The sequence below is a fragment of the Apium graveolens genome, chromosome 6 (genome assembly GCF_009905375.1).
Source record: "Apium graveolens cultivar Ventura chromosome 6, ASM990537v1, whole genome shotgun sequence".
Lineage (NCBI taxonomy): Eukaryota > Viridiplantae > Streptophyta > Magnoliopsida > Apiales > Apiaceae > Apium > Apium graveolens.
In genome coordinates, this window is record NC_133652.1 from 304,853,521 (window position 1) to 304,875,565 (window position 22,045).

At 32.6% G+C, this 22,045-nt stretch overlaps 2 protein-coding genes across 7 annotated transcripts; both read left to right on the forward strand.

The window, feature by feature from the left end:
- Positions 1-2,880: 2,880 nt before the first annotated feature.
- On the forward strand, positions 2,881-8,437 carry LOC141667718 (putative ADP-ribosylation factor GTPase-activating protein AGD11). Of its 2 annotated transcripts, none has more exons than XM_074474320.1 (10): positions 2,881-3,184; positions 3,338-3,447; positions 4,755-4,847; positions 5,227-5,311; positions 5,506-5,581; positions 6,417-6,580; positions 6,652-6,829; positions 7,159-7,275; positions 7,365-7,460; positions 7,998-8,437. In XM_074474320.1, exons 2-10 carry the CDS (start codon positions 3,408-3,410, stop codon positions 8,277-8,279), a joined length of 1,131 nt encoding a protein of 376 aa, XP_074330421.1. In that variant the 5' UTR covers positions 2,881-3,184; positions 3,338-3,407; the 3' UTR covers positions 8,280-8,437. The 2 variants fall into 2 exon arrangements, with proteins under 2 accessions (XP_074330421.1, XP_074330422.1); XM_074474321.1 differs by having other exon boundaries at positions 2,881-3,151.
- Positions 8,438-11,573: 3,136 nt separating this feature from the next.
- Positions 11,574-19,046, forward strand: LOC141668707 (uncharacterized). 5 transcript variants are annotated; one of them, XM_074475692.1, is made up of 12 exons: positions 11,574-11,811; positions 12,214-12,283; positions 12,432-12,467; positions 12,548-12,592; positions 13,058-13,141; positions 13,307-13,372; positions 13,569-13,607; positions 15,671-15,770; positions 17,001-17,151; positions 17,339-17,691; positions 17,994-18,686; positions 18,774-19,043. In XM_074475692.1, exons 1-10 carry the CDS (start codon positions 11,630-11,632, stop codon positions 17,355-17,357), a joined length of 792 nt encoding a protein of 263 aa, XP_074331793.1. In that variant the 5' UTR covers positions 11,574-11,629; the 3' UTR covers positions 17,358-17,691; positions 17,994-18,686; positions 18,774-19,043. The 5 variants fall into 5 exon arrangements, with proteins under 5 accessions (XP_074331793.1, XP_074331795.1, XP_074331792.1 ...); XM_074475694.1 differs by having other exon boundaries at positions 17,994-18,094; positions 18,514-19,030; XM_074475691.1 differs by having other exon boundaries at positions 17,994-19,046.
- Positions 19,047-22,045: the final 2,999 nt, after the last annotated feature.

The window sequence follows — 22,045 nt, forward strand, 5'->3', positions numbered from 1 at the left end:
TGGAGACCTATAAGGCCAGGCTTGTGGCAAAAGGATTCAAACAAAGGCAATGGATTGACTTTGATTAAACCTTTTACCTGTAGCCCTGTTAAAATCAGTTCGGATTTTGCTTGCGATTGCCGCTTACTACGACTATGAGATCTGGCAAATAGCCAGATGGTTTTCTTTCCAAGAGAAAAGAAAACCTAGTGTGTAAGCTGCTGCGAACCATATGTGGTTTAAAGCAAGCTTCTCGAAAGATGGAACATTCGTTTTGATGAGACAATCAAAGAGTTTGATTTTATCAAAAATGTAGATGAACCATGCGTCTACAAAAGGGTTAGTGAGAGCGTGGTAACATTTCTTATATTGTATTGAATTAGAGTTGACACACATAACAACATAGCAGACCCACTCATAAAGCTACTTTATGAAAGTCACTTTGATCGTCATAAAGACAATATGGGTGTTAGATACCAGAGTGATTGGCTTTAGTACAAGTGGGAGATTGAAAGGAATATGTCCTAAGTCCAATCATGTATTAGGATTTAGGAATAACTTCCTGTGTAATCTGTTTTGATTTCATTGATATTAATAAAAGACTAATTTTATTTTTATTACGGGCTTTATCTATTTAAGTGTTTAAATAAGATATACCATAGTTTAGAATAAAGCTTTTTATGGATTATGATGAGATCATAATAGTGAGACCTAAAAGATGATAACTCTAAACTTAAATAGTTCCTGATCATAGGATTACTAACTGGTAATTAATAATCCGCAAAGATTGGTATATATTATGCTTGCTTCATTATGAAGGATGTCTGTTCTCATAGACATTTGTGTGGTGACACTATAGCTAGTATGTAGGTGCTTATTATAGAATAAGTTCACTGAACATGACTCGCACAGCTGAACAACTGATGGAGTTCACTCACGTGTCAGCAGTTGTTCACATAGTGATAGTTGTACAAGTATCCTTAGACTTTGGGTCATCATAGTCATCTTGTATACACTGAACTATGCTTTGGTTTAGTTCTTAGTCTCCAGGGACAATTATTAGGGCTCTACTGGGTATAGGAATTTGTACACGAAGATAGTGTATGATCAATAAAGGATCTACCCCTTCCAGTGAAGGAAGCAAATGTTCAAGGCTGATCTACTTATGCTAGTTCAGGAATCTCTGGCCAGAGTGAATGAAATTAGAAAGGAGTTTCTAATTTGCATAGAACTAAGCATAGTAAATGGTAAGCAAGTGATTGAATTAGATAGGCTTGACACGAGATCCATACCTTGTATTTAATCGGGACATTGTAGGGTAGAAGGAGTTTATTGTACGGTAACTATTCACTGAATAGGTTCTTGGTATTCTAAGCAGTGAATTTGTATTATCCGGATAGTCGCGATATGCTGAGAAGTATCCCTCACGATGTAGAATAAATGTGATTAATTAATTAATCATATTTAATAAATTAGAGAATTTATATAAATAATGATAAAATAGTTTTATTATTATTTATTTCTACTACCGGCTTAATATTGAATCTACAGGGTCACACCATAAAAAGAGAATGATTTAATGGTGGAGGAATTAATTAATAATGGCTAATAATTATTTATTTATGAAATAAATAATTAATTGGCAAATTTAATAATTGATTAAATGAGATTTAATTGATTATAAATTAATTAAGAAAAGTTCTTAAATATTATTAATTAAGGATTTAATTTTTGTAAATTAAATCAAGAGAGAGAATTATTTCTAAAGTGTTTAGAAAAAGAATTAATAATTAAAAGGTGTTTTAATTATTAATGAGAATAATAAATGGGATAATAATAATAATATTTATGGGAAAATTTCAGCTGAAAATTTTACCTATAAATATACTATTATAAACCCTATTTTTATTCTAACCCCAAAATTTTATAAAACCTAATTCTCTCCACCTCCTCCTCCTCCTTAACGTCGTTTTCTTGGTGGATACCGGTGGAGTGCTTCACGTTTGAGGAGCAGCTGCTAAGGATCTCCGATCGATGCTCTTGGATCGCATATTAAAGGTTAGTAATCGATCCCTACGTTTTTACCACGATTTATATGTTTTTATTTGGATTTTGTATGTGTAAAAGTGTTTTACCATGCCTCCACTGCGATTAAAATCCATCACTAATCACTGGGGTGTACGTGGTGCGGTTTGGTTCGGTTGGAGGGTAAAAATCAAACCAAACCGCAACTTGTGATTTTCCAATATCTTCATCCGCAACTAAACCGTTGATATATAGAAAATAATCAAATTCAACCACATAATTGCGGTTGATTGCGGTTGGTTTTGCGGTTGCTCAAATTTTAAAAAAATAATAACTTCAATAAATATTGCATATGAAAATCATAAGCCTTTAGAAAAAAAATAAAAAATCCTAAAAATTCAATAAATTTAAATGACAAGTAAATTCAACAGTCAAGCAGCATATAAAAGAAAAACTAATTCTAAAATATAAAAGTTGATGCAAAACTTTGCGGTTGGATTTTCGCAGTTTTTAAAATAATCATTCTGCAACCAACCCGCAAATTAACGGTTATCTAAAATTACATCCACAACCACCCGCCTTTTACGGTTAACCGTAATATGCGGGTGGTTTTTGCGGTTGATGCGATTGATACGGTTGAGTGAATTGAACGTACAGCCCTACTAATCACCATGCATTATTTCGAAGTAAAGGAGTTAAGTTCTATGATCATGATATTAGTTTAAATTTCTAACTAATCCAAATTATAATCCCATAGTTAGACATTAATTCCGGAAAAAGTAAGAAATTGAAAGAAAAAGAAAGGAAATGCCACGTAAGCACAATGGTAATACAAAAGTGCAAAAGGGATAATCATTATTTCTGGTGTGGTAATTGTCCAACCACCATAATATTTCTTGTTTTGACATATTGCATGAACATATTCAACACCAAAACATTGAATACAGTTGAGGACAATTCCAGGCCCTGTTTTTCTTACCAGATTCTCCTTGTTGTCCCTGCAGGCCTTTCCCATCATCACAATCTTCTTCTTCATTGCCTTTACAATAGACAGAACAAAACAAGTATCCGCAAACACACGCGGTCACACATTTTGTTTGCAATAATTTCTTCGAGAATTTGATTTGCATGATACATTGTTTATGAGGTTTTCCCTCTTCTGTTGATTGTTCTTCATCATGTACGAGCCGGTTTGCCCGTTTGCCCGTTTTTATTATTAATTTAGACTTAATTGCAGGAAAATGGTCTGAACGTGTGATTAACTCTTATTTTTAGTTTTATTTTATATTTCTTTAGGTGTTTTTGCTTAATGTGGAAAGTTTCTTTGATGTAGATGCATGGTTATATTGAAGATTACTGGGCTGTTTCTTGGTTGGGGTCTGAAATATTGGGCCTGAGCTGAGATGACAACCCAGGAAGGGGATATGAACAACTGCAGTTCAGGTAAATATGTCTTTGTGCATGCTGCATGCACCTTTCGATTTTGCTTTTTCGGGTTTTTTTTTATTCGTAGCTAACCCGCGGCCACTACCCTTCGGGTACGCGCTGGGTAAACCCTACGGGTTCACGCAATAGCCTGCAAACCCCTAAAGTCCCTAAAGTTGATGTTTCTGGTTAACTTTTGTTTAATGGAATTCCAAAAAATGATGTTGTTCAATTTTCTTGATTTTTAGACTAAAGTTGTTATGTCGTAATTTGTACAATTCGAGCAATTTTGTTTTATAAAAGATGATATAAGAACATAAATTGTCGAGGAAATCGCTCGGGCAATAGGCCCTCTCAATTATTGTAATGTAAACCATACCCGACAACTCACCGCGGGTCAGTTCAAAAGCACGAGCAATTTATTATACATTAGTTATCGACTTGTACTTGCAACGGCCTTGAATACACAAATGAAAGTCTCCTATGGGATGTAACTACCAGTAAATATCATGTTTCAAGTCTGTTTTTGTTAGAGGAAGGCCCTTGCTTATAAGATCCTGGCAAGGCCTTCCTCTAACAGTTTTATTCAGCCTAATAAACTCTTTCCTGATCTTGATTGTGTTCTGATGATGATTGTTGTTGAGCTGTTGCTTGATCTCAGTAAAACGGAAAGCAGTAAAAAATGAACATGTACCAGAAATTACTTTTGCTTAAATTCATAAACATTGGGCACTTGGAAGTTTAGACGTGTTGCGCACTATTGTTTTTCATAGAACCATGATTTAGTCAGATAACTGTTTTTTAAGCTGCAAGTTGACTGTTAGCCTACTGTGGCAGAGTTCACCAATCAATAGAAAATGTATTATAGATGTTGGCAGGTAGACCTGGCAATTCGGATAACCGGATCAGATCATTTTCGGATCAGATCCACTTTCGGATTATGTTATATTTGAAGACCATTCGGATAGGATCAGATGTTACCAAGATTAACTAGATGGCTCGAAATGTTGGTAATCCCAAGCTAGTAGTTAGGACTTAGGAGGATTGAGTAGTATATTGACAGGCATACTAAAATAGTTAAATGGGAAGAACAGCTTGCATAATGGAGCTGTTGAGAAAGCCAGAAAATAGAGACTACATGAACAGGACTCTTGCTAGTTACTAGTCTTGATGTGCTACTTCTTAAGAAGTTGAATCTTATCGCGTTATCATATCTGCTGTCTGTAGAGCCTATAAAAAATGAAAACAAAAGGTAGTGTAATGATGAAAAAATTATTAGAAATCATAAAAATTACAGCATTGAGTTCATTAAATTTCTGTCTCAGGTCATCATTCTCTCTACGATTTATTACGGTTAGAAACGAATCTTCCACCAACAAAACCGAGCTGCGGGCCAAGTGAAGAAGAGGCGCCTTCCAGTATGTTTAGTCTCTGTTCAATTTTCTAAGATTGTTGTCTTCTAAATTATGTGGCACTATAATGTTCCATTAGTTGATGACAATTACCAATGTAGTACTAACATGAGATGATATTGCAAATGCTTCTGTTACGAGACTTCGAATCTGGGAAGTAGTTTTACTGCAAAATCTATTTCACAAACACCAATTAGCATCATATATGTTATGATCCTATGCATGAAGAAACTCTAATTTCTACACTTTTACATGTCTAATTTTTACTCTATTTTTTTGTGTATAGAACTAATTAATTACAATATGACAACATGTGCATCCTTGTGTTTAATTTCTGAAGGTCCTTTCATGTATCTTCTGAAACTGTATAATTTTCACTTATCAGGTCCCCATTCGAGACTGGACAAACTATTAGCTGAACCTGGCAATGCGTTATGTGCAGATTGCGGATCATATGATCCAAGATGGGTGTAAGTATTAAGTAGTTAATAAGCTACTTGATTGATATAAAACCAATTCTTTTAGGCTCTCTGGAGGAGCCTAAAATATGCTGTTGATCACAATCCAAATCTCTCTAATTATCAAACGCGATACTGTGTTTGAGTTGTATGTTTTTCATATCTTAACTTAACTTCGTAATGACCATCTCATTTTCGATCTGCAGATCTTTGAATATTGGGTCATTTATGTGTATCAAGTGTTCTGGAGTACACAGAAGCCTAGGAGTTCATATCTCAAAGGTAAAGTACCCATGGCCATTCCTGTCCAGCTTGTTATTGTCATCCTACCTTCGACTTAATAATGGAGTTGTAGTTATTGTTGATCATCTCATTGCAAGTTTAGATGTTTAACAGTTACCAATTCTGTGAACTTTTAGTTAAACTAGATTTTAGGCAGCTCTTTCGGTACATACCTTGGCAGACATATGCACCACTGGTTTCTACATTTTAAAAGGTTCGAGAAATGATGAAAGGGTAGTAATAAGGTTGACAAGTTACTGCATAAGGCCTTAAGCTGGCATCTGGCTGCTCGTGTAACACCTTTTCAAATGCTAGACCACTGCTAAACCATAAGAACGTAAACTCTTTGGAATAGATGTTTTTTGTTAGAGTGACATCTGAAACTGTTAGGTAGAAGTTATGAGTCTGCTACACCTGAAATCCCACAGAAACTGAAACCTTCCTTTACAAGAACAAATGGTTAACTGATTCTCACCTGGAAAACTAATTAGCTGTACTAATGTGTAGGGATCAGACTCACACTCGTGCCTCAAATCTTGATGGTAACGTGTAGGTATCTAATCGCGATTAGATTTCTACTGCAAAACATACATTTTGTTGAAGATCTCTTGATTTTAGCGTTGTCTTGGAAAGGGTCAAAACGAGGTTCTCTGTCTACCTAAACCACATTAGATAGTAAAGTCGCAAAAAAGTTTTGTTTTACTTGTAATAAACCTCAAAGTTTACTGGCTGCTATTCGTAGTTAGGAGTTTCACCACTTCTAAGATCAGGCATTAACAAGATTTTTGTCATTGTAAATTCAAACATGATACTAATCAATACTTTGATATAACAGGTATTTTCGGTAAAGCTGGATGAGTGGACGAATGAGCAAGTCGATGCTTTTGAAGAGCTGGGAGGAAATGCGGCTGTAAACTCAAAATATGAAGCTTATATTCCAGACAACGTGAGCAAACCAAAACCAGATGCTTCCATAGAGGAACGCACTGAATTCATAAGGTAACTGTGGTCAAAATCGAAAATGTGTGGTTATAACATAGCAAACTTACCTAGCTTTGCTCTGTACTCAGGCGGAAATATGAGTTGCAACAGTTTCTGATACCCGATGCATCAGTATGTTGTCCTTTTCCCTGTAAACCATCAACTAAAACTGAGAAACAACACCATCACAAGGGCTATAGTCTTGGACAAGCGTTCCGGAACAGTTGGAGGAGATCTGATAAGTCGAGTAAAAAGAGCGCTTCAACGGTAATATGTTATGCTTTGATGAAAAGAACGCCTTACATAGTGAGAATGCTCTTGCTCCCGAGTTTTTTAAAGGGAAGGAAGTAAGTGATTAGGAGGTAAAGTACTTTCATCCCGTTTTTGGAGTGAAAGTTTTGGGATGAAAGTATACTAAATTTACATTTATTATCACTTGCTTTCGTTCCTTTTTAAAACTCGGGAGCACAACGAGGAGTGAAAGTGAAACTACTTTACTTACCTTACGCTTGCTTCCCTTCCTCTTTATAACTCGGGAGCAGGGAGTCACCTCTATAAGCCTCTATAAGCTTTCCTAAAATGTGTTACTATTATAGGCAGGCATGGTCGAATTTATAGGGCTAATAAAGGTCAATGTGGTCCGAGGCACCAATCTAGCCGTCCGGGATATGGTGACTAGTGATCCTTATGTCATCCTCTCGCTGGGGAACCAAGTAATTCGTCGTTAACTCATTTTCTCATTTCCAAATAATGAAGGCTCTGATACAGGATAAGTACCTAACAAGGCTTGTCGATTTTGCAGATAGTGAAGACGCGTGTCATAAAAAATAATCTGAACCCCGTATGGAATGAAAAGCTTATGTTGTCAATCCCAGAAAGTGTTCCTCCTTTAAAGCTGGTAAGTTACCATGACAGATTCTTGAAGGATTGACGTTAGGCTAGGCTTAATGACCTTTTAACCTTAAGTAATGCACCAACATATCCATCAGCCGATGTGGTTCAAAACCGTTCTTTTTTGCCTCTTGAGTACTGAAAACGTATCTTTTTACCCTTCAACCGAAAAAAAAGGGTAAATCGGCCGGTCCAAAAGTAAAAAGATACGTTTTCAGGGTTGATGGGTATAAGGGTTGATGGGTATATTGTCCTGAAATTCGAGGGGCCCTAGTCGAAATCAGTTTATGGGACCCTAATATACATATATCATGAAAATTCATATATATTTACTTGAAGAAGTTAGAAATTTTTGGGGTACTTGAGTATCGGGGGCCTAGGGGCAAGTTTTGTTCGCCTATAGCAAGGGTCACCCCAGATTGGTGCAAAACTGAAAACTTTAAAGGTCATTAAGCCGTTAGGATATTATCATCGCTTATGGTTCTACAAGCTTATCGTGACCTTATATCATATATACTAATAAATTTCCACACTTATTATGCAGCTGGTATACGACAAGGATACATTCACAAATGACGATTTTATGGGAGAAGCCGAGATTGATATTCAGCCACTAGTGACTGCAGCAAGAGCAACCGAGCTTGTTAAAATGGAGGACACAATGCAGCTAGGGAAGTGGGTGTCGAGCGCAGACAACACTTTAGTGAGTGACGGCATCATTAACCTGATAGATGGGAAGGTTAAACAGGACATTGTTTTGAAGCTGCAAAACGTCGAGAGAGGAGTGCTGCAAGTCGAGCTGGAATGTGTTCCTCTCACTCAATAGAAATAGTTCATCATGATGCGTCCTCCGAAGCAGAAGCTTTGCCGGGGAAATGTGTAAATTGTACCTGCAAAGCAGGCACTGTCCTAGAAAAGTTTTGATGGTTTTGCTTCATTCAGGACATTTTGATGATCTGTAAAATAATGTGTTTTGCTCTTTTACTCGAAAGTTTTGTTTGTTCATTTGTCAAAGAAATTTCAGAAAATCTAATAACTCCAACTAGCCATTAGGATAGAGAGGATAAAATTGGATTCAAATATTGGGTATAGAGTGGCAATTCGTTCGTTTCGTGTACTTTCGTGTTTCGTGTCATTATTGTCTAACTCAAACCCGAACAGTTCGTTTCGTATTCGTGTACGTTTCGTGTCGTGTTTCGTGTAATTTAAAATTAATAATAAAAATAAAGATAAATACAATTTATATTTAAATATTTGTTTTTGGGAAACGAGTTTGAAATCAATAAGACATACAAACTCAAGTGCGGTCAACTCTTGTGAAATTTAAATTTGAATCTATTTTGTATCTATTTTTTTGTAAAAATTATAAGTAAATTGTAAGATATATGTATTCATAGAATTATGATAAGTAAATTTATTTATTTATATATTTATTTTGTGTACTTTCATTGTCATGTATCTAAGGTTAAACCCAAAATCGACACTAAATTCATACGTGTAATTTCGTGTTCGTGTACCAAAAATATCAACACAAACCCCTTATTTTAACGCGATGTTATCGTATCGTTTACAAAATTGTCGGCTCTAATTGGGTAAAAAAAATCACCGCAATGATGAAATGGGGGCAGTGAGGGTTTGTTAACATGTGTGACCGGATCCTTTATATTATATCTTAACACTTTTCTTCAATAATCTGTGAATTCGAACTTGAAACTTACGAGTAATACGATATAACTCAAAATTTGTACCAAAAAAATTATAAAATAACGTGATATTACACGTATTGTAATTTAATTCATGGGTGCATATGAATGAATGCGGTATCTCATATTATTTTAAGAAAAGTTACCATTTATAAAATATTTGAAAAAAAGTTTGTAACAATATTTTGGGTTTATAGCATTTTTCATATCTATTATATATATAATATTAAAACAACTTTTTGGGACAATATTTTATTCAAGAAAATTATTTGAAATTACTATTTTAATATTGTATTTTGTTAAAAATTAAAAATTGTTGTTGTTGGCGAGAATTAAAAATTCGTTTTGTGTTCGTGTACTTTCATTTCGCGTACGTTTCGTGTCGTGTTTCGTGTAATTTAAAATTAATAATAAAAATAAAGATAAATACAATTTATATATAAATATTTTGTTTTTAGTAATCGAGTTTTAAGTTAATAATTCATACAAACTCAAGTGCAGTCAAGTCTTGTGGAATTTAAATTTGAATCTATTTTATATCTATTTTTTGTAAAAATTATATGTAAATTGTAAGATATATGTATTCATATAATTATGATAAGTAAATTTATTTATATATTTATTTCGTGTCGTATACCTAAGATTAAACCCAAAATCGACACTAAATTCATCTGTGTACTTTCGCGTTCGTGTACCAAAAATATCAAACTTTCGCGTTCGTGTACCAAAAATATCAACATAAACCCGTTATTTTTGTGTCGTGTAAGCGTATCGTGTTATGGATTCGAACTTAAGACTTATGAGTATTACTAGATAATCCAGAATTTGTACCAGAAAATTATAATATGATGTGACATTACACGTGTCGCAATTTAATTCGTGGACGCATATGAATCAATGCGGTATCTCATATTATTTTGAGGAAAATTATCATTTATAAAGCATTTGGAAAAAAGTTTGTAATAATATTTTGGGTCTCTAGCAATTTTCATATCTATTATATATATAATATTGAAACAACTTTTTGGGAAAATATTTTATTCAAGAAAATATTTTATTCGAAATTACTATTTTAATATTATATTTTGTTAAAAATTAAAAATTGTTGTTGTTAGCGAGAATTGAACAACAATGTGCAAATTACCAATGTCATCCACCCTAGAGCCAAATTTGTTTACAACTTAATAACATTAGTGTTGAGTTAGAACTTATTTCTTTACATTAGATCTCATACTATATTTAGTTTGATATTTGTATAAAATATAAGTAATTAACTCATTCCCATATGTTAACTTTATACTCATGAAAAACAACAAGAATATATTTAATTTTCTATTTTTATTAAGTTTTATTAAGATGTAAACTCGTACATTAAATATTCGATAGACAAATACTAAATAAAGAAATAAACTCGTCAAATTAATACATGTCTCCGGTCTCAATATAGTAAAAGCAATATATTTATAATCTTAATAAATGGGAAAAAAAATTAAATCGATAATTAATGCAAAATTATGAATAGAAAATAATATATATGAATAAATAATTTTGAATCAATCTATACCTGTCAAACATATAATATAAACTTATAACAGCAATCCAAGGATAGTCATAGTATTTGTTGCTGTGGGTTTCTTTTTACCGGTGAGCCTTGCGCCAGTCTTTTTTCTTTATGGACGTGGCCCAGCATTTTTCATGGGCCTCGTCTGAACAGAACTCTAAAAGATCATCTTATTTATTAAAAAAACCACACCCCACGCTATATTTTTGGGCCGTATCTCCTTGACAAACTTAGAAATAAAACTTAATTATGTAAGATAAATTATTGAAGACGCTAATTTTTAAAAATTATCAAAGTTGTTTTTGAGTTTATAATTTGGTTGCATCCAGTTTTACTTAATTCTAAATTAGTATTTTTCTAAATCTTACCAATTTAACAAATAAAAAATTGTGTTCTCCTAAAGCCTCTTTGTTTTACCCTCACTCAAAACAATCGAATGAAATACATAACGTTTTTGGATTAGGACTCCGAAATCGAAAATGAAGCTATTCGGATTTAAACGAGTACTTGAAAAACCGACCGATTGTTATAGTTTTTGAAATATAACCAAGTAGGATCAGTTTCTGAGTTTTACAATCCTGCATTTGATTTTGAGCGGATTACAAGTATTTAGAGTAATGTCTGCATTTGATTTTGAGCGGATTACAAGTATTTAGAGTAATGTCAAGGTTTCAAAATGAATTTCAAATTTGATCATCGATTACACGTTGCAAGTTATTATTGGTTAGACACGCGGTGTTCAATTTATCTATATTATATCATAATAACCTGAATATGGTAATGCATTGGGCAAACTGTATTCAATCTATATTATATTATAATAACCGGAATAGGGTACCGCGTAACGAGTCATGAGATGGGTCATGGGTAGGAAGGGATAAGGGACTGCAGCTGATAATAATTAAAACAGAAATGGGCGCTAGTGCTGTGTACGTGTGTTTTTCTTCATTATCACCACCTCCACAACTCCAAACTACTTATCCTCCTCGTACTCGTAAATTCAAAACTTACTGTTGCAAATGTAACAATAATTCCGACAAAACTCTAACTCAAATCACTTCTTCCGGTGTCATTGCTTGTCTTCGTGCCAACAGGTAACTTCTTCCTTATTTCCGCGATAACAGTGACCGCGATAACAGTGAGAACAATTATTTTGCACTTCACCGCAACATTATATTATAAATGTAGGGAACAATTGTTCTCCCTGTTATCACAACCTTATATATATTAAAGAGTATAAGATCTTGTTCGGACCTTCCTGCCACCTTAAGATTTTAGTGCGATTGGTTACTTAACATGGTATCACAGCTCAGTTTAGGGAGAGACTCAGAGTCCACTCACCCCCATTTATTTAATTTAAATATTATTTATTGATATTGGTATTGGTTTTTAGACGGACCGGTTACTCAACAATATAATGTACGGGATAATTGTTCTCACTGTTATCACGTTAAATATCATAATATTGTCATAATGATGGTGATAATTGTTATTAGTATTGTCTTGTTTAGTGCTGAGCTAGCTATTCATGCTGCGTGTGCTGCACTTGACGCTGGTATCTCGGTTGTATGTATTGTTTCCCCCTTCACATTTTCCTATCTTAGTTACTACTAGTAGAGTAGAGTGCTTTTTATTCATTTATCGAGATTATTCATTTATCGAGGTTTTAGTGTATATTTATAGTAATAATTAGTTCACTTGTGATCATTTTTAGCTGGAGATTGTTGTATCAACACCAGGTTTTCTTGAGGTTTGTTATGAATTCTCTCTTTGTTTTTGTTTGTTATTCGTCTTCAGGCCTTATTTGCAATGTAAATTCTCCATTTACAGGTTTTGCAACACTTAGTGCGAGAGTATCCGACAAAGACTATAGGGGTAATTAAACGTCTTTCTCACTTTTCGCTTTACCTCATTTTATGTATTCTTTAATCACTGAACAAAAGTACACCAAATTGTCAGAATCCGTACTATGACATGACGATTAGTCCTTGTTTTGCTAATATGGAACAACAATCTTTTATAAGTATCTAACTTGGAATTTTGCAAACATGTAATAGACCACTGATGGCAACGACTGTTAGACCCTGCATAAATTTTTTCGAGAGAAAAGGCATAGGCCATATTGATTCTCATTCGCTTTGCTCTTGTGGATTTAGTGAATGCGAGGGAATACAAGACTATGAACTTTTGATGAATAAGTCATTTGACAGACTTTAATCCATTATAACTTGTTTGCTGGCTGTCATTGTATAGTTGAATGTATATTTTTTTGGTTTAGTCAATTATATGAAAAATGCAAGTGCAAGATATCATATTTTGTGACACTATAGAATGCTGTAGGCTGGGACAGTCTTAAGTTTGAAAGATGCAAAAGGAGCCATAGATGCTGGTGCAAAATTTCTTATGAGTCCTGCAACTGTAAAGGTATCTTCTAAGTGATAATTGTAACTGTTTTCTTGACAAAAATAGATTGCAACAAGCCTACAACCGATCATAATTTAGTATTGGCTACTTTGTCACAGAATGTGGCTGTCCCAATTGTGTGTGTTTTTCAATCTTTTTTTGCTTACTGTGGTTGAGCATCTGCAGGATATTTTGGATTATGTCAATGAAAGTGAAGCTTTATATATTCCTGGCGCAATGACACCAACAGAAGTAAGTATCTAGCTACTATGGTGCCCTCTCCTCTGGATTTTCTATATGCTGACTCGACAATATTCTTGGTTATTTTATTTTCTTAAGTCATCTTCCATGAAAGATCTGATTTTACTGTAAGTTTAGGTCACTGGTTGATTCTTGAACTTGTTGCCCTTTTCCTTCAGATCTAACTTATATTTCTTCAACATTGCAGATATTTACTGCCCATAATTCCGGTGCGAAAATTGTGAAGGTGAGACTTAACCTATTGTTAGTGTTGTACCAGAAACAACCATATGATGGCAGGTTTTTCTACATATATTTTGTTTGATTACATAAGCATTCCAATGAATTTATCCCTTTCATACACTTCATGTTCTAAATCTCTTTAATGTCAGTGTGTTAATCTTCCCAAGTAGAAAACCATGTTGTAATACTTTCCAGCACGATATTAGGCTACCGTGTCAAAATAGAAACTCATGGTTAAAGAAAAAAAAATTCAAATATTATTAAGATATTTACCAAGTACAAGTGGTTTTTAAAATCAAGCATTTGATTAGTTTTAAAGTTAGTTTTGGAAAGTCTACAAACAAATGTTAAATGTCTTTGCTGGTAAGATTTTAAGTCATTTCATTTTCGTTTTATGGTGGGTATGCTGAAGAGATAGTGCAAGTTTAATTAGTATTTAACTCTGTAACTTTATTTGAGGGATGTTAAATACATCTTCAATCTGCTTATTAAGTTAAGCAGTAGAGACTATATACTGGTGACCAAAATATTATAGAGCTTCTCTATGAAAGAGGTTGAATTTCTGTGTCCCTTGCATGAATTTTATTTTAGTAGAAGGATCAATTCTATGATTTTATTTATGCGTATTCTGGTGTTGTTGCTTCTTCAACAAAATTCATTTCATTAGGTATAAACACTTAGCTAGCTGTATGAACTGTTGAATTGGAAATCCATTACTGAAAACTTGTCCTTGGCATTGTAAACGATATTAAACTTTTGACATTAGATGTGAAGATCAGGAAGACTACCCTTGGCCATCATGTTATTTCAAGGTGTTGATGAAACTGGAAGCCGTTAGATCCATTAGTTCATGCTACCTCCTTTCCTAAAATATGTGATCCTTTGTGGTTTTGCACGTCAATGAAATTATATATTTTTCTCGAAAACATATCATACAAGTGATTGGGAACACAGACAGGAAGCAAGAAAGGCATTCTAATTTATTTATCTTTAGTTTTTTTTTAATAATTGTGAGTTAAGATTTGTTTATTTATAATTGTCAGGATTTAGGAGAGTAATATTATTTTATGACCTGTGTTATTAACTTAGGAATACTGTGAGGTACATTTAGTTGTCTTATTTTTCAAGAATTATCATATATTTTCCTGGAATTTGAATCTTAATCCATTGTAATTCTATGACTTACAATACTATCCATTTACAAATTTGAAAAAGAAAAAAAAATGAGGTGTGCTCTCATGCCTCGAGTGTTGTGTCTGTGTAGAGAGGCATGTAGGTTATGTACTCACTACTGTCAGCTCATGTTTTTAGGAATTGTATGTCACCAGGAGGACTTGTTTTAGTGCCCTTGCCTCATTAAATTAACTAGAAATGGTAAATAATGAAAGAAACATACATATAATAATTCTTTATAGATTGTAATATAGTAAACCAGCTACTATGTCTACGACAATCAAAGGGGATACTTGTATAGCTGCTTATAAAATATGTCATTTATCAGTAGTTCTGATTTGATATAATGACAACACACCAGTTCTGACATAGATGAATTATAATGTTAAGTACTTCTATTAAAAGATAGGGGCAGCAATAACAGGGTACATGATGCATGAAATTATAGCAGCAGGCAGTTAATCAGTTGTACAAGATCAGTTATTACTATGAAACTAGTACAGAAAATCAGTTGTTGAATTTAATTTATATTGTAACCTTATGGGTAATCATGTTTTAATGACAATATGTTACTTTTTGTTTGTTGATTCATTGAATAAAGGCTATTTATAATGCTCTTGTCTTTGAATGAACTACTCCTAGCTGCTTGCTGCTACTGCCTTAACACTGCTGCATTCTTTAACTACAGGTTGTCAGCCAAGTTTTTGAAATTAAAGTCCTTTTCCTTGTGCTAGGGAGTAATCCGATATATTTCTACAAGATGCACTACAATAATGTGCTTTTAATCATAATTACAATAAAATGTATTACAATAGTTACTTTTAAAAAGTAAATTAAACGCGGGAATTCTCAACGCTGCACTTATCGATCATTCGTTTCTTCTTGGTGAGATAGGTATATCCTGTTTCAGCATTAGGTGGGGTTTGCTACATTGAGGCACTCCAGAAGCCTTTCTCCCATATTCCAATGGTTGCATCTCAAGGAATAGCAATAGGTTAATTTTCTGAACTCTAAATCAACTGGTTTGCATGTTGTAATATATGTGCCTTCACTCATCAGTGTAATTATATTTAGAAGATTTTTGCTATATAATGATTTTCTAATGTCTGGATATGAGATTATGCTGTGACTAGTTTAACAAATGTCGATATTCCTCCTTGGTTCTGTACTAGTATCTGTGTGTACTTGTTTTCTCAGAATGTATCAATAAAGTACTCCCAACTTCTTTAGAATATTAATTTTGTGTAAGTTTGACCTAGATACTCTAAAGCAAGGCCAAGGTTATCACGGCGCCATGTCAAGTCTCGGCTCCCTGTACCTTCAAGAAGACTAGTCGTAAAAGTCGATAAAGTGTTCATTATACATGTAGATGTACTTACTATATTCATTATATACTATAACTAAGCACATCGATTCCATAACTTGAATTAAAGGTAATAGAATAGTATGATCAAAATAGGCATAGTTACTGCATAATAACATGCATATTTCAAATATTAAACATGTCCAAGCAAATAAAAGAACTAATTACGACAAGTCAAGTCATCCATCTTAATATCATTTTCATCTCCATCTCCTCGTATACTGTCATTGGTTGGATCTGGTCATGGTTACCAAAACCCCAAGTCGGGCTTCGAGGCTCTCGATGCTTGTTGTGTCGACTAGTCATCTTTGTGATAAGTCGTCGACTAGTCGTCTTCGTGATAACAATTACAGCAACTGACGTTAATAATTGATTAATTCTCAGATTGAATAATGGGTTTTTTTCGAGTTATAACTATCAAACTTTCTGTAATAAGTCCTTGACTTGACTATATGGAGTAGTTTAGAAATATTACCTGGGAAAAAAGAATTTTACCGAAAGAAGTTCCTCTACTTATTAGGTCAATAGGTCCTTCCAAAAATGTATAACAGAATATACTGATATTTTATACTTTTTTCTGAACTTCCGTTTGCAGTAATTTGTGTATCTTGATCAGGGTTTTTATTGATATTGATTTATATGAACTTGAGGCAGTGGCCTTCATCCTTCATAGTCATATACCAATTAAAACCGCATTTACTGATATTTATACTTCTTTCTTCTTCTTCGTTTACAGAAGCTTGTAATTGATCGTGACTACCTAATACTAATCTTCAGATTTAATTGCTTAGTGTTCATCATCTAAAAACTATAATTTCTTTGTTGACATGCCTTATGTGGATGTAATGTACAACTGTGCAGATCATATTGAAAAATACATTACAAAGGGGGCATCATCAATTGTTCTGTCAGATGCAATATTTGACAAGGAGGCAATGCTTCAACAGAACTTTTCCACAATTAACCAACTAGCTAGCCTTGCTGTGCTGCGCAGCAGTGAAGCTTTAAAAAGGTATGAAGTCTAGCAAAGAGTCGATAGTCAATGGCATTGGGTTTTTGTTAGACAGCCCATTTTTTCCTACAGTTCCCCTTTTCTTAAACATAAACTAAGGATAGCATCACATGAAATATTAGAGTAATTTTTTTATGTTAGTTTCTTCTTTTTTTGGCGTGAGAAATGACAAGCATGTCATGTGCAGGATGAGGGAGTTTGGTTAGACAGTCATTCCAATACCATAATGTATTGGAAGTCTTGATTATCTGCCAGGGTGGTAGAGGAGAAGTCTCGAGTCCGAACCCTCTTCCAAGAAAAAGGAAAGGATATTGCCCCAAATTTGTTCTTGACAGGTTTTCAAGTCAAGATCGGCTTCTTGATAACTGAAAATGCGTATGTGGTTGGTATATATGGCCAGAGGTTTGGAAATCGACATTCTCGTCACTTCCTATTAAAAGATCGGTAAATATGGCCTTTCTCCGTTGTGCACCCATGGTGTGTAATGGGAAGAACATGAAAACAATCATATATATGAACTTTTGCTACCAATCTTTCTTTGTGAGTTTGTCTTAAATCTCTAAGTTTTATTTATGGAAAACACATAGCAACGTGCTTCTGTGTTTCTATTTTCGTCCTGTATATTTGACACTACAATAATATGACACTTTCTAGATAGCGAAATTCTGACAGAAAAAGTTGTATTATTTGGCACTACAATAATATGGCACTTTCTTCATCTCCTCCCATATCTGCATTTTATAATACATGTTCGAATCATCTAATGCATGGGTATATAGTACATGATTATCAATGTAGTTCATGATAAAGAATGAGATATTTACCTTGATGTTGGTCTGCAGAGAGGCTAAGTGAGAGATTGGCACCAAGAATCAGCAGGGTGAGAAGAAAGAGAGCAAAGATTTTGGCCATGTTATCTTAGTCACTTTGTGTTTGCAGTTTGGTATGGTCTTCAATCATGCACATATTTATACTAGCCTAGACACAGTAGTTTACACTATTCTATTTGTTGTCCTTTCATTCATGATGCTTAATTAAGTTTATCAAGTAGTGCAGTGCTTCTTTATTAGAGAAACCAAATATGTTCCAGGACTCGAGGGAACTTGTGATAGTAAACGCTAAACATGCATCAAATAGGGATATTGAAGTAATAAAGTTTTACATGCATAAAACCATTCTTCTCATGTTAAAGAGTCCAAGAAGAACCCTAGCTAAGGGATCTAATGAGTATGATGGCTTCTTGGTGACATAAATAAAACTACATATATCACGTATTAGGAAAGCAAGCACACTAGTATAAAACCCCCTGTAAACTATATTCTCAGACTAGACCCACATGAACTACTGAGTGTTGCACTACAGTATTGCTCTTGCAGGCCTGTCTTCTTTACTTCTTTACGTCTCGACATGTTCTTTGAGAAAGGAACAGGTGAAGAACTTTACACTCCCACCCCAAGGTTGTTCTTCTGCCTACTGTCATTGCTAGCAATCAGGACTTGTGTATGAGTAACTGAGTATACACATCAGGGTTCATGGTAAAGTTAAATGTCAAAAAGAGTGACATGTGATCATCTCCAGTTCTGCATAAACTAACACTAATTCCCTATCCATGCACAAACTAGGATTGGAGAGACAACAGAGCATTCCTGATAAATTGCCCATAGTGTGAAGGGGTGCATCTAATTCTTGTGTTTTGTTAGTTGGTGAAGTCAACTCCATTGTTCTCTTGTGTTATGTTGTTGAATCAAGAAAGAAAGGTAGTTTGGTAAGAAACATATCACAACTAAACTTTCTTTTCGTATGTAAAATAGGCAGAGTACTAGTCCTACGTAACAGGATGAAATGTTGAATGCTATCTTATCCTGGACTTTCCTGCCCCTCCCCCACCTAACGACTATGTAGCCGCTACCTCACGAGTTCACGTAATAATCTCTTTTATATATAATAGGAGAACAAGGGGATAAATTGATGAGATTTTTAATTGAACCTGAGTTTTCAATTTCGCAAGCATATCACATTACCATTACGCCCCACTGATACTTAAGCTTTTTATTATACACATAATATGTGAGTGTCGTATAACGACAATTTATTTAACTTTAAACATAATTACTAATATATTTGTGGAGTTAGTTTTGAACAATTGAATTTGAGATATAAAGTTAAGTACAATATATAAACTGATCATTACCTTATTTATTAAATAATTTAGTTTGAAAAGTATGTCTCATATATTTTTAATATATATTTTTTTTAAAAAAAATAAATTGTACATATAATTAATTTTTTAATATGTTAAAAAGAGATATACTTATATAAATAATATATATATATACTACATATTTAGATAGGTAATAATTAGTTTATTTCGATTTATTTCCAATTTAAAATTAGAATTTGACCCATTTTTCAAAAAATACTCGAAATCTGACTAAATGGTCTGCCCGTAAATACCATGTCACTACATAGGTTTAATTTGAATTACGAGTTTGACGAGAAAATCTTACCAATAAAATTAATATCTTTGGGATCTTTAAGAATCAAGTTAACTGATTTATGTATCAAAATTACCAGTTTCAAAATTAGAATTTTACCCATTTTGAAAAATACTCGCAATTTGAATACATGATCCGGCCGAAAATACATCATCACTGTCTAGATCTAATAAATTTAAATTACGAGCTCGACGAGAATATCTTACAAATGAGGATAAATTTTTATAATATCTTATATTAATAAAAATTAATATTTTTGAGCTCTTTATACGATCAAGTCAATTGATATTATGTATCAAAATTACTATTTTTATACTATTTTACTTGTAGAACATATATGGACTCTCGTACTGAACTAAAAACAAGGACTCATATATATATATATATATAATTAAATTAACAATAATAAATTTACAAAAAAATATTTAGTGTTGTAAAATATTGTACAGATATTTTAAATTATTTAAAAAAAGGTTAAACTATAATGTATAGTACTATTTGATTTAATCCATGTTATGCTATCTAAATAAAATAATTAATATTAGTCGATATTTTGAAAGGATTAACAAGTTCAACTAATATTTAAAAAAATCATCAAATTGAAAATATTTAATTTTTGAAAAATAGACAATATTATAAAGTTACTATAAAAGAAATATTAGTATCATAAATGAAAGAAATTTTAAAATGATTTGAATGATGATATTAGTAAATTTATCTTCACATTCTTGAAGAAAGAAAACTTCTGAATATCAGTAGTTAGTCTTGACGATATATGAATTATTTTTATGTCAGATCCATGACTCATGCTCTATTGAGTAAAAATAGATATTATTTGATTTTCAGTGCTACCACGACTACGACATATAAATAATAGTAATTTATTTATTAGATAATTATAATTTTTGAATAATCATAAATACATGTTATTTGAGTAATTTACTGAATAACAATTAGATATATAAATGACCAAGATATCTAGAATATAAATAAACGAGATCAACATAATTTACTCAGAAATATAATAAATAATAATTTACATACATAAACACACATGTGACTTTATCTTAACCAATATTAAAAATTTCAATTTTGATGTTGTATTTCAGAGTTATTGATATATATACTATAAGAAAATAACATAAGTTTTTTATGTTCTGAAAATAAGAATGATCAATTAAATTTAAGTTTTTTTATCAATGTGTTAAAAACTAAATAGATTATGTCAATTTTAATTTATGAATTGACAATAATCTGACATCTTATAAAATTAACTTTGTATAATGGAGATATTTAAAAGCTAAATACATGGCCGAGATCAACTTTAGTTAGTGAATTGAGACATTAGCAATTAGCAATGACATTAAATTAACATAAACGTTGAATTAAATAAATAATATTTTTCTTAAAAAATAAACTTATATTAATTGAACTGTAAATTCTACTTTGTTGAATATTACGATTGTAGTTCTTGACCACTTTAATTATGCATTACTGATCCTTTTAAATTAAGGAAGATAATTGTAAATTAGTAATGATTTTAGTAATAAAATACATCATTACTCTAGGTTTATTTGACCAAAACTCAAAAATTTACTCGACTCTGTAATATACATATATGTTAATTTTTAGTTTATTTTTATAAACATATTGACAATATTTGATGGATTAACTACAATTTTTTTCTTTTACACATACAGTACAGTGACTACTCTGTTTGTATTTATTTAATAAATACAAATTACACGACAGAAATAAGAAAATAATTATTATTGTTAATAGGATATATTTAAAAACGTTATGAACGTTATTAATGTTTTACATGAAATCATACACATTCATAGATACTAACTTGTATTTGATATGTTTTAGACGTTATACAATATTTATCAATAAGAAAACGATTAAAAGATTTTACTAATATAATTGTATGATGTACAAAAAAATCTAGAAAATGACTCGTGCCTCGCACAGGTTATTATGCTAGTATATATTTAAGTGACAACCTCTGACTCGGGAGGTATAATCATATATTCTCCTTCCATGAGATTCGAACATGTGACCAAGAGGATAGTTATCACGCTTTAACCAACTGAGTCAATTTGTTCAATTTTTTTTTATTTCCTTAATTTTACCACATATATGTGTAATTAATTATATAGAACCAGTCAAGAGTTTATGTCCTAGACCGTTACAAAAGCAAGTAATAAATTGCAATTACTTTGTGTTAATATAGTGTTAATATAGTGACCGGTTATTAATTTTTAGACGCTATAAAACAGAGGGCCTGTATACTCTTCTTAATGACACATAAGAGTTGTACAACTAAAGAGTTGCCGTAAAATTCTTGCACGAGAAGGGGTACGATTCCTTAGGGCAGTGTTTACACAAGTCACCAT